The sequence below is a fragment of the Chaetura pelagica genome, unplaced genomic scaffold (assembly GCF_000747805.2).
Source record: "Chaetura pelagica isolate M959 unplaced genomic scaffold, ChaPel_1.0 scaffold416, whole genome shotgun sequence".
Classification (NCBI taxonomy): Eukaryota; Metazoa; Chordata; class Aves; order Apodiformes; family Apodidae; genus Chaetura; species Chaetura pelagica.
In genome coordinates, this window is record NW_009953579.1 from 1,020,811 (window position 1) to 1,034,384 (window position 13,574).

The following is a 13,574-nucleotide window of genomic DNA, read 5'->3' on the forward strand; positions in this document are numbered from 1 at the left end:
GGAATGGAATGGACACAGGAATTATTAGGCAGCAACAGTAACTCTAAGCTTTAGAAGAATTACAGATATGTCTGGTCCAGCCTTTGGTTGGAAAGATAAAGACCTGATGGCAGCTTTAAAAGAGGACAAAGTAGATCAGAACCCTGGTACAAATACAGGGTGACACCAAATAGCTGTAAGAGAACAGGAGACAATATAATAATATTGTCTTAGACTGTCAAGTATTTGAATGCAGAGAAACCTCCTTAGATGCCTGCTATTTCTTCGGTATCTGAACACTGTTTTGTACTTCTGAATAGAAGGGCCAAAAAAAAACCCAAAACAAAACAAAAAAAACCCCACTCAACAGCACCATAGTGAAGAGGAACACTCATGTACTGACCTTCAGAATCTCAGTAAAGAGATTTTAATTCCACGGGAATAAAACTTTGGATTTTATTCACATACAGAGATATGTACATTACTCACTATTTATTATTATCATCTATTTATACATGGAGAAAGCAATCTTTACTTGGACAGACCATTTTTTCTGATGTCACTGATCATCTGGCTTTATTCACTGTTCAGTAGTGGGGCACTGCTTGGCTGTACTAGCACTAGCTGTAGGCCATGAAAAGCCAAACATGTGGCAATATTATGATGAAAAAAATCCAGTCTCCAGAGTACATCCATTCTGTGTTCAAGCCTTGACATCAACCTACTTTAACAGAAAAGCTTATGGATTAAAAGTATGTAATTAAATCTAACAGATTTGGCTTATCTGTGGTTTCTTGGTCTACCCATACCTGCCCAGAGGTTTCCATGTTAGTATTGCGGTTTGATCGCCTCCGAGTGACTATCACAGAAGGTTTGCGTTCACCAGGAGGCCGATCATTCATCTGGCCTCTCTGGAGCTTTCCATCCTCACACTTCTCCTTTTCCAGACTTTGCAAATCAATTTTTCTCACCGGCACAGACACGGGAATGATAAGAGGCACGAGGCTGTTGTCCTCTCGGGCTCTTTTGGGAGCTGGTGAAGAACTGGCAAATTCCACAACACCTTTTGCAGCTGTAGGTACTGGAGCCATTATAAGCACACTCTTCTCTTCTGAAGTATCCAGTTCCTGAGAAAAGAAATATTTTTTTTTAAAAAAAAAGTTCTGCAATACTTGCATAACAATCAGATGATACCTCATTTTCAGTGTATATCAAATTTCACAATGCAGTTTGCAAACTGGAATGGATTTGGTAAAGTGTTACTGGAGGAAAAAGGATACTTCACAAAAGCATTATGAGATTTCATTGAATTGAGGATTGCCTGAATTCTCAACTGCTAGAACATTTGTATACATCTTCTCACTACCTTTGGTTTGACATTTTGTCTTCCGGATGAATTTGTGCCCTGCCATATAACTTCCAACAAATGTTCTTTAGTTTAGTAATGATCATAAACTGCAGATTATTGATTTTAAATACTGGACTTGCATTCCCAGAAAGAGTGAACCATGATAATCTTAACTAAATCTCTCATACAAAAAACAGAGGTGGCTTTTTGCTGCATTTTTTTCTGATTTACAAGACAGAAACAACTTTCCTTATTGTAAATGAAGCCATTGAGGTTTGCTGTCTAACCAGGCATGAGTCTGAAGGACTTTTGCTCAGCAGAATCAACAAGGCATAACTGCAAGCTGGCACTTTTGCCATTGGTATTACAGCTTCCATGTCTCTGCTTTCTTTTACTCATGGAAGCCCTAGAAATAGAGCTCCAAGGAGATGGGAATGAAGGACACACAGATACTGTAACACCATATGGCTCCAGGTACTGTTAGATCCTTCACATGACTATCCTCATGTTCATTCCACTCCGAATTCAAAAGCAGTTGCCAGCTCACTTAGACACCAAATGTTTAGAGTTCAACTTTTAAAAACACCTCTTTTCAGGGATGCAAAAGGTCTTTTTGAGCTCTGATGAAGTGCAGTCTAGAAGCTGTAGAACTTTAACTTAGATCTCTGCTTGGAAAGCCTTTGGATAGGATTAGGTATGCAAACCCATCCCTTCAGAGTCAGAATCTACTGAGGAATCTACCTCAACAGCTATTTAGAAATACACATTATCTTTCAGGTATAAGAGGTCTCCAGTCTGGACTTCCAAACTTCTGCAGAGATTCACTAAAGTCCTTAAAAAGAATCTATTGTGTGCCTTTAAGGATAAAATAAAAAACTACGATAAGCAAGTTCTGTTGTAGGGATTCAGACATCACCCCCCTAGACATTTCACTGTGGAGACAGACCAAGAAAGCCAGCTTCAATGCTGAGTGAGAGAACATGTTCCAGCTGGCCTACGAAGAGGCAACCCATGATAGCTAGAAGGACACTAGACTGAAGTCCCACTTTGACTCTATATTTATATTGAGGGAAGCACAACTGTACTGTCATAAAATACATCAGTCAGAGCCTGGAGTTAGTGCTCTGGCCACTCTCCAAATGACAGTACTAGTCACTTCTGTTGCTTTTAAGAGCAAACAGGTCCACTCCGAAACACTAAGCCTTAAAAAAAATAAAGGTGCCAAGCTGGAGCAAATACAATAAATCGTAACAAGATATTTAGGACTGCTTGCTTCCAAGACTTTTTAGAGGTCTTAGAGAAAGCCTTAAATAAAGGTTTATCCAGCAAGTGACACTGCAGTTTAGAAATCTGACTGCTTCTTCACAGCGACTGGAGATACCTGCCCCCACCACACAAGGATGAAACACACAACTGCAAAGTCACATTTGTCATCAGCTGCCCCAGTTTGTGCTGCACGAGGAATGAATGAGCTCTGAGGACATCCCTTCTCTCCAGGCTGGTGATTTGCGCCTGTACTTTCCCACAAGACTACCTATTTTTGATCTGTAGGGCATTCATCATGCTGACAGATGTATCAGGACGGATGACTACCTGTAGATAGTAAAGGGCGTTTATAAATATCTGTAGCCTCTCTCCACTACTTCAAGAAACAGAACCTAACAAGGCTGTTTTTTTAAAACATAAACAGGTCATCTACAACAAACAGATGCCTGCTTCCACTGGTCCTTCCCATACCTGAAGAAACAGCAGCTCATGTATGATTTCATGCTGCTGCTATACGCGGGGCAACTTAAGTTGTCGTCATCTTATTTATGAAACCTAGTTAAACATCTGGGATAGCTCTGGCAGCTTCTTCTGGCAGTGAGATACACAGTAGATAGTTTTGCACCACAGTTCAGGGCAGTGCATTCATTACATTCTTTGGATTAAAACCAAGACTTTCCTTGGCAACAATCAGATTACTTTTTTTGCTCCTGATGTAGCTGTTACCAGTGTGAGCACCCCAGCATCCCTTCTGGGTACCTGAGAGAATAATGGCAACCAAACAAGTAATGGCAATATGACTATGTGAACAAGCACCAATTCTGACCAACCTGCACATCCCAGATACTTCTTGCATGCTACACAGGTCTCTGTAGGTCAAGAGACATTAATTTCCTGACTTCAAGAACAAAATTCTGGCAGCTAGTCACACAAAAGGTCACGTTTCTTAGGCTGTATCATCAGTTAACCATGCTCTTATTTTCAGTATTGGGGAGCAATATATTCTCCTCTGAGAAAAAAGAGGAGACCTGAACAGCAGTAGAGACAAAGAGAAGTCACCAATGCAAGCCCAACATAAATAGTTGAGACATCCTTAAAGATGCTCTGGTCCACACCAGAGCTATCTAGTCATGAAAGACCACACATATCTAAGCTTTACTAAGAGGGGACACAACCAGTTTTGGAATTAGGCTATTTATTTTAGATCTCTCTCAATATAGTTTCTCAACTGTTTGATTACGCTCAGAGGTAAACAGAAAGACAGCTGGAAGAACTGTTCTAAGGCCTCTGCTATGATCAGACAAGAAACCACACCAGCCTTTTAGAAACACCTGCCCATACAGCACTTTCTGCCATCACTCTGCATCATCTAGCTAACAGTAAAGGCAGCTTCTCTCTGCAATCAAGTTGAACCATGTCCATGAGGCTGAGTTCAGAACTGAAATTTCATTAAATAAAACTTTTGGGTTTTTTTGTATGTAGCAGCTGGTGCTGTGCCCTGTGCCAGAAGAAAGAGGCCAGGCAACTAAAATCTGTCTCCCTTCCATAAAAGAATAAAAATCCAAACACCCTTAAGATGACCAATGCAGATCTGAGAAAAGTTCTCTGCACTACTAAAGACGACAAATTGTACTGCCTTTTTGCATGTAACAGTTGTATGTGAAACCATAAAACTAAGACTTGAGAATTTGCTGCAGGCAGCAATAAACTTGCAAGAGGCAGGCACAGTATGATGGGCAGCTGTGGTGCAAAACATCAGTTGTGATGTAGACAAGTTACTGCTGTCTAAAATATTGTTTTTGAATAAGGTACCTTCATAATTTGAAGTAGTTGCTTGAACATTCCAATGTAGGTACCTTCTTTAATCGATATTTTGACCCTATGGCCTTCTTACATAACCTGTGCTAGAGAAGGCTTCTAGGTTGCTTGTAACAGAAAGACACTAATAAGAGAAGCAAACCATTCTCCTCCAGTAAACATATTTTATTTTTCTCCCTCCCATAATACCCAACCTCCTTAAAGATCTAAAATCCATCAGACCTCAGGTAACAATTTAAACATCTTTCAAAACCTCATCCTGAAAGCTTGAAGAGATCTTAACATAAGGAGCTGTTCTGCTAATGCCAGCATAGAAGCAAACCAGCTGCTTGCATAACTGCAAAGAACAAGTGAGCATCTATCAAAACACTTCTTTTGTTTGGTCTTTACATTATGAATCAAGCTGCAACCAGAATGGCCAATTTCTTGCTACACCTCTCAGGGCCTTTCTTGGATTGTTCTGGTAGCTTTTTCTTGCCACTGCATTGGTGATCAGGCTGCGACATGAATTGTGGGCCTTCCTGTTAACCACACAACAGCTGGCAGAGTATGAGCCAATAGCTCATGCTCCTAAATACTGCCAGTTTTTTATCAAATGCAGTGTCCCCCAGGGTTCAGTACTTGATCCAGACTTGTTCATCATATTCATCAATGACGTGCATGAGTGGACAGAGTGTATCCTCAGCAAGTTTGCTGATGATACCAAACTGGGAGGGGTGGCTGACACTCCAGAGAGCTGTGCTGCCATCCAGCATGATCTGGACAGGCTGGACAGCTGGGCAGAGAAGAACCTAATGAGGTTCAACAAGGGGAAGTTTAGGGTCCCGCACCTGGGGAGGAAGAACCCCATGCACCAGTATAGGTTAGGAGTGGATCTGCTGGAAACATGTTTTGAGGAGAAGGATCTGGCAGTCCTGGTAGACAGTAAATTATCCACGAGCCAGCAAAGTGCCCTCGCTGCCAAGAGGGCCAATGGAAACCTGGGGTGCATAACGAAGAGTGTGGCCAGTAGGTCGAGGGAGGTCATTCTCCCTCTATGCGATGGTGAGGCCACAGCTGAAGAACTGCATTCAGTTCTAGGATCCCCAGTTCAAGAGAGACAGGGAACTAATAGAGAGAGCACAGATGAGGGAAACAAAGATGACTGGGGGATTGGACCATCTCCCTTATGAGGAAAGGCTGAGAGAGCTGGGACTCTTTAGCCTGGAGAAGAGAAGGCTGGGGGGAGACCTTATTAATGCCTGTAAGTTTCTAACAGGTGGATGCAAGGAGGATGGAGACTCTTTTCAGTAGTTCCCAGTAACAGGATGAGGGGCCATGGGCACAAGCTGGAACACAGGAAGTTTCATTTAAACATGAGGAGAAACTTCTTTATGGTGAGGGTGACAAAGCCCTGGAACAGGCTGCCCAGGGAGGTTGTGGAGTCCCCTTCTCTGGAGATATTCCAAAGCCTCCTGGATGCAGTCCTGTGTAATGTGCTCTAGGCTCTCCTGCTTTAGCAGAGGAGTTGGACAAGATGATCTCTAGGAGGCCCCTTCCAACTCTGACAATTCTGTGAAACTGCTTCTCAACTAAAGTACAAGTAAAAAAGGACTGAAGACAGAATCAAAAGTCACTGGCTGCTGTGCAAGAGATGGAGCAGGCTAAGCATATTTGCCTCATTGTCTATTAGTTCCATTCTTTCACTCAAACAGCACATCCCTCTAAGGGACTGAAAAAAAAACAGCCACAGACAAATTAGGAAAAAAATTATGAGAACATGAGAGGGAGTAAAATTCCCCTCCTGTTTTTGTCAGACTGAGCAGCAACTTGTGGCAAAACTGTAGGTACAAGTAGTTCATGCTTTAATACCCATACTTCATCAGCCTCTGGCAACAAAGCTTCCACAGAAAAGTGCATTGTTACTTCTCATGAGAGGCACTCAATGAAAGATCAGTCAAAACACAACTGAAAGAAAACCTACAAAACCAAAAAAACACAACACACAAAAAACCCTAAAGAAACCCCACAACAAACACCACCCTCCCAACTTCAAAAATCCCACCACTTGCCTCTCCTTAGCTAGTTGATTTTGAACCCTGTCATCTTGCCAAATGGAATATATACTGTACAGTTTAGACTGATGGGACACCAAAAGAATAAAAGTAGAGAGCTATCTAATCAGCCAACATAAATTTCTTCCCCATCAAGCCCTGCAGAAGGTCTACAGGTGGACATTGTCCTCTGGTTACAAATCTCTAAATAATTGCTGCAGGTCATTCACAGAAAACAGGATACAGCATCAGACAGACCTTTGTTATGCCTGGTATTTAGGAAATATTGAACATGTAAACTGCATTATGTAATTTTTTGATAGCACAATTTAGAAACATTTCAACTGCTAAAGCTGAAAAACTAGCAGGTAAGCAGCAGTCTCTTAACAAAAGGATACAATGGAGCTGTTGGTGCGAGTCAAGAGGGGAAGCACAATGATCAGAGGGCTGAAGCACCTCTGCTATGAAGGCAGGCTGAGAGAGCTGGAAGGCTCAGGGAGACCTTATAGCAGCCTTCCAGTACCTGAAAGGGCCTACAGGAAGCTGGGGAGGGACTATTTAAAAGAGCATGTAGTGATAGGACAAGGGGTAATGGTTTTAAGCTGGCAGAGGGGAGATTTAGGTTAGATGTTAGGAAGAGATTCTTTACCACGGGAGGTGGTGAGACACTGGACCAGGCTGCACAGGGAAGCTGTGGCTGCCCCCTCCCTGGAGTGTTCAAGGCCAGGTTGGATGGGGCCCTGAACAACCTAGTCTAGTGGGAGGTGTCCCTGTCCATGCAGGGGGGTTGGAAATAGATGATCATTAAGGTCCCTTCCAATCCAAATTCTTCATGAAATGTTAAAATTGGTAAAAAGACAGCAAGTGAACTGCTTATATTTGTCTCTCTAAATTCTTGATTGGCTTAACGCCTAGGCTGAAAATGTCCATATTTTGAAGCCCTGGACTAAAAATCACATTCAGTGTTAGTTAAATAAATGCCCTTTCACTGCAGTAGAGATCTCTGTTCTCCTGCATCTATGAATTACAGTAGCTGAACTTACACACCACCACTCCAGAGCTATCCTTACTGTACTACAACACTTCCTGCATCAAGACACCATCCTATCCTGCATATGTGCATAAAGTCCTTTGATTTCAGCCCTATTTTGTAGCCTGAAATATGCTATATTGGTTAGGATATATACCTTACCTTTACATTCTGAAGAGAAGCCAGCTCAACAGCTTTTTGGGCCAAAGTTAGCAAATTGGCTTCTTGAGAAACACGCCGCCTCCGTCGTGTACTCTGGATTACACCACCTCTGACACCTTGAAAATCATTAGTTCTCTGAGTGTTTTCTTCAGCTGCTGCTGCCTGTTTCTCTCCATCTCTGCCATTCTGGGCTGTGGCTTGCCTGTCTGTTTCCACCTGGCACAGCTCACTATTGACCATGGCATCCTTCTGCCCCAGATCCATTCTCCTGGGGTGTGAGTAGTTGCTTTTGGTGTGGGCCAGTGATTCAGGCGGCTGCTGTAATGGGACCTCTTGCTGATGTGTTTGCCAGTGATGCAAAAATAAATTGCTAGGTTGTTCTTCTGCCTGCTTGGAAGCCAACACTTCTCCTGCAGATGTCAGCAGGACGCCTTCTTTGGAGAGTCTCCGTGATCTTCTTGGAAAGGGAATCTGGGTTTGAGGTAGCACAGTCTGTTGGTTCTGCTCTGTTAGAGCCTTGAAAAGTTCCTGGTTCCTCTCTGTTTGCTGAAACTGGTGTGCCATCATGTGATGCTGAGGTGCTGCAGCTGCCACATGAGGCTGTGCTATGGAAGTAGCTTGTTGCAGACTGAAGGCTTGTGTGGCAGCCTGCTGCTGCTGCTGAGGATAGAAGTTTTCAAACAGTTGTAGCTGGGGAAGAGCTTGCTGTTTTTGTTGAGCAGTAAATGCTGGACTGGAAGAAGTTGGGGCTTCTTGAAAGACATGTAACAACTCAGGAAGACCCTGCTTTTGGCCTTGGTGACCAAATGCAAGTTGGAAAGGCTGTAATGGCAGACTTTGATTCTGCTGCTGCTGTTTCTGCATCTGATGGAAAGAATTCATTTGAGCTTGCTGTCTAACCAGGGCTTGCTGCTCCAGCTGGGCCTTCTGGGACATCATCTGGACAGCATCTCCATATAAGTCCAGCTGTGACACGAACACTCCTTTCTCTTGATTTCTTTTAAGGGCTTCTGCGTGCCCATAGAAGCCCGGGGCACCAGCATTGGGGTGAGGTCCTTTTGTGTTGCCCCCAAAAACCATACCGTGGTTCCACATTGAAGGCGGAGACTGCCAGTGGCTGTCACCCCTCTCTGGCAACCGGTTGCCCATTAGTGAATTCTGCCATTTGACAGCTGTTACTGCCTGGGACATCATCATTGTTTCTCCCCTGTCTTGACTGTAAACAGAGTTCATCAAAGCAACATTGTTGGGAGCACTTGTTAATCCTCCTGCATGAGGAATCTCCATAGTTTGGGAGACCGGTATATTCCCTCCATGACCAAAGTACTGCCCTTCCTTAAGCTGCTGCTGTGGTTCTTTTGATGACACAGCTACTTCCTGCTCATTAAAGTAGGTAATTCGTTTCCCAGTCCTCTTGCTTGAAGACTTCTGCTGAGCCTGAAGATTCATGGTTCAGTCTGTTCTCCCAACTGCGCAGTCTGTATTTACAATCCACCCATCCCTGAGGCTGGGGGAGGAAAGGCACAGAAGTCTCTCTTTTCCATTCAGTTCTAATAATTAAGGGCAGGAAAAAAGTCCAGATGAAAGTGTATCAACTTCCTTATTCTTTGTGTACTTCTGCTTCTTTTTACACTTATTCGGTGTGGTTCAGAGGTCAATAGGGCCCACTTAGTTACAGGTCCTGAAATAGAGAAGCAATTGCAATGAATCATCAACAGACATAACTGGCTTATAAACCCTCACACAATAAGCAACGCTGTGCATGTCTGTCCCATTTCCTACAGAAACCAAGATCAGGACAGTATGTGTAAGAAATAATAGATCTGGCCTCCTAGCAGAATGCAAGCCAAAATAACTTAGTTTTACAAAACAGGTAATATACTGTATTTGTGTGATGCAACTCCCAATTGCACAGAGTTCTGACTAATCATTCAAGCTCATCCTGAAGGTTTTTCTCTTAAACTCCCTCTCATCTGGCCAATTACTTCTATGTCTTCCTGGAGCCAGAATAATATGTTTTTAATCTGGTCTCAAAAAAACACAAAACAAAAAAAAACCCTCCTGATTTGCTCAAAGACAGATAATGTGACAGGCCACGTTTCCCAGACATTTAAAACACATATACACACAGACTCCAGCCAAACACGCAGCAAGGTGCTCAATTCAGTGTTTTTGAAGGAAAGCATCAGGCAGCAGCCGATTATTCACACCCTCCCCCCACCCCCATCATTACAGTTGCTTTCCAATTAAAACTGCCCACCAAGCATCCAAGCACTGAAGACAGAGCCTGCTCAACCTGTTGCCCTCTCAGATGCCTTCTTCAAGAGCTGAAAGGAACTGCTCCTGCTTAGGTCACACTCATGGAAAAGTAGTTCAGGCAGATTGTTGCAGCTGCTCCTAGACACCAGCAACTATCTGTTAGTGTAAAGCTACAAACAGAACAGGAGAAAAGCCTTTACAGAGCATGCACTCTAGGACAATTCTACCTTCCTCTTCTGCAGAAAAAAAGCTATCCTAAAAAAGCTTTAGAAGCCTAGTTTATAGTATTAAGGTAAAATATGTTAACACATACGCTAGTATTTCTATTAGGACACCTAAAACCTCTTTAGTTTTACATTTAATTAAATTCTTAAACTATTTCTAATAAAAGTTTTTAAGTGTCTTTATTACTATCTATTTCAATATGCACTCTGTTGCACTCAAAAATCACACTGCCAATAAAGTTCAGAAAGATTTTAATAGATTGCTCAAAACCTATTTTGATTGCATCTCTTCTGATGCAAAATCAAGTTTCTCTTGAGTGGAGTAGTCAAGACTAACACACACATCCCCTCAGTCAAACCTGCAATCCACGTCTCTCTCTCTAAAATGAAAAATAATAAACCAAAAGCATACAGCACACTGGAGTCCTGTAGAGCTTCCTCTGAACGGATATGGCTACAGTTGCAGATTTTAATACTGGGGTGGGGTTGGGAGCATGATGAGGAGGAAAATACAAAGAGTTTTAAATTAACTTATGCAACTTCCACCGCGGAGGCCAAACTTGGCTTGAGTGCTACTGGAATCATGGCCCATGTTTCACAGCGAAGTGACTCACTTCCTCAGGCTGTTACATAGCTGCTCCCCACTTGCCCCCTCCTCCTCTGCCCTGGCTACAAACCATGGACCTCTGCCACCTCCTATCACGGAGCCAGGGTGTTCCTCCCTCCTTTAAGCACGACGTCTGGGCTCATTTTCCAACCCTCTCTCAACGGGACGAAAATAACTCCGGGAGAAATTATGGACACGTGAGATGGAAAATTCTCCCTAAACTGCAACTAGTACACAAACAAGGATTTCATAAAGTAACTTTTTCCTATTTCAAAACTTCATTAGGAGAGGAAAAAACATTCTACAGCAGGAAACTGGATCCCTGGTAGCAAAAACATAGAGGTGGAAAGGTTGCTATATGCCTCTTGGAAGGAATAATGTTATTCCCTCTCCCTGCTTTTTGAAGCACATACAGAGCTAACAGCTAAACCACAATACCTGAGGTAATGTGACTAACAATGGTTTCTGACACTATCTTGCTTTCTGAAATCATCACAAATAATTTTTTTCTCCAAACTAGACAACCCCATAACAGTTTTCCTTCCACTGAGGCTTCTGTCTGTTTTTGTACTGATCAGTCACATGATTCTGATAAAAAGAATACATATTTTCCTGTATATTGGAAGATATTAATTCTAGATCAAATTTTAATCCACCAGACAACCTTTAGAAGCTCTGCTGTGGATTGTCTATGCTTTGAGGAAGAACGCAACAATAACTGCCCAAAAGCTGACATACAACGTCAAGAGTCTCTTAAAAAAAGCCCACAACACCAAACAACCAACCAACAAAAAAAACCACCAAAGTCGATGCTGTTCTTACTAGTGGTGGCTGAGATTTGCAATTAGTGAGAGAGCTTTGCATTAGCACAGCAATCCAAACCTACACTTGTGTGGACTTTGACTCTATTTTTTCCATTACTAGGTAAGAGGCCACCAGCATTTCAAAGCCTAACTCAGACTAGTTTACAACTGCAGCTATCTAAAAAAAAGATGTAACAAAAGTACTAAGATGCAAAGTCTACAAAAAAAAATTAAGTTCAGATATAACCTAAAGGAGGGAAAGGAATATGGCCTTGTATGTTCCACAAAAAGAGCCCTAAAAATATTATATGCCTCTCAAGGAAGCTATCGTGTCACTTGAGAAGACTGTAGGGATTGAAGAACAACTGAAGTTACAGCAGCACAAAAGCCAGGGTAGTGATGTGAAAGAAAGAGATTTAAGGTAGATCGAACAAAACATGCCTATGGAACATCACAGCTCCCCCAAATGCATGCAAAAATAAATAAAACCAAACAAACTAAGGATCAAAAAAACCTACAAAACAAAATAAGATAATTTGGTGCATCCAGTATTAGGTCATAAAAGAAAACATCACAAAATTAGCTTCTTAGAATTTATTTCCCCAATAGAAAAACTTCAGAAAAATATCTTGTTGTTCATCCTAATAAAAATAATTCATATTTTAAACTGAAGTGATAGATCTTCAAGCTGCAGCATGACTATGCTCCAGGAAAGCTCACACTTGGCAGCTTCACTGGCTGAGCACTGCTGGCTCTATGACTAAGCAGGCTTCCCTCCCTGAGGCCGAGATGAGCTCACATTCTCATCATCCTAGCTCATTACCAGCTTTGAGTTGTTGGTTTTGGGTTTTTTGTTTGTTTTGTTGTGCTTTAATTTCAGCACAAGAGTCAGCTTGCAGTAGCACAATAAGATGGCAACACACTTCCAGGCTTCAATGTCCTTTTGAGCAGTATGGCCCTGACCATTTCTTACCTTTGGATAAAGCGAAGAGCCAGTCCTGATACCATAATTCCCAGAAGATACTGTGTCTTACTTGCAAATATGCTTAAGTATTGCAATACTTTGCATTGATTTCACACTACACAGACAAAAGCAGAACCTAGGATCAGGATATTTTGTTTTAATAACTCTCAAGATTTGACATGCAACATCATCAGCTATTTTCACTTCCACAAACTTCCAGCATGCAAGAACATATCTTGACCTTTCTTCAAATGAATAGGAATGGTATGCCACCTTTAATACTGAAAATATTTACAGATTTCTAAGAAACGTCACGTTTAGACATCCCTATCCATCACTACCATCTTGTCCCAGTTTAGCCTTAGCCTCCAGAGTTTGCTGTAAAACCTTCTTAATCTATTTTTTTAATTAAAGCAAAAAAGGTTATTTATTTGATTTAGAGGACAAATTAAAACCACTCCATTGGAAACATTTAATATAAAATATCTTTATCTCCCTTTAAAACTTCTGATTGTATATTTAATAACTACTTACCATTATCCCACTTCTATAAATACTGCCTTCACTAATTATGCTTATGTATGTACAACTTCACCCATCAAGTTAATGACTTCACACACTGTAGTAACCTTAAACTCTGCTCTTCAGTTCACCTGTTGAGGGCTGTGAAATCTTGGACGAGTTAATTTGCTGCACCACCTATATTTGGCATCATAAGCAAGTTTAAATTTTGCACATTCCTAATCTCCTTTGAGATCATTTGCACACAATTCTCTATGACCAAATGCTCCAGAAATTACTTGGGAAAGACTCTGACTGCTCCTTAAACCTTGGCAAAGTTAAGGATGCAGAAAATAATAACAAGTGGTTGCAGATCATCTTCTGTTTCACTGCTTTAATCTTAGCTTTTAAATACTTACATTTTAATGTGAAAAAAATATTAAGTGTTCCTGGGTTCCAGCTAATGCACATACTCAGCCTTAACTGCAACAATGCAGTTCATTACAGGAAATCTATCAAATCAGAGTGATGAGAATAATTTCTCACTACATCCTCCTGCTGCCAGCAACTCAAATTACTG

The 13,574-nt window shown here is 41.7% G+C and overlaps 1 protein-coding gene across 1 annotated transcript in view; it reads right to left on the minus strand.

Annotated features, from left to right (window-relative positions):
- The window catches only part of ELMSAN1 (ELM2 and Myb/SANT-like domain containing 1), a 23,263-nt gene extending 14,084 nt beyond the window's left edge, over positions 1 to 9,179 (minus strand). The window contains 2 exon segments of the mRNA XM_009999743.1: positions 789 to 1,106; positions 7,637 to 9,179. Coding sequence (XP_009998045.1) covers positions 789 to 1,106; positions 7,637 to 9,085 — 1,767 coding nt within the window. The 5' untranslated portion in view covers positions 9,086 to 9,179.
- Positions 9,180 to 13,574: the final 4,395 nt, after the last annotated feature.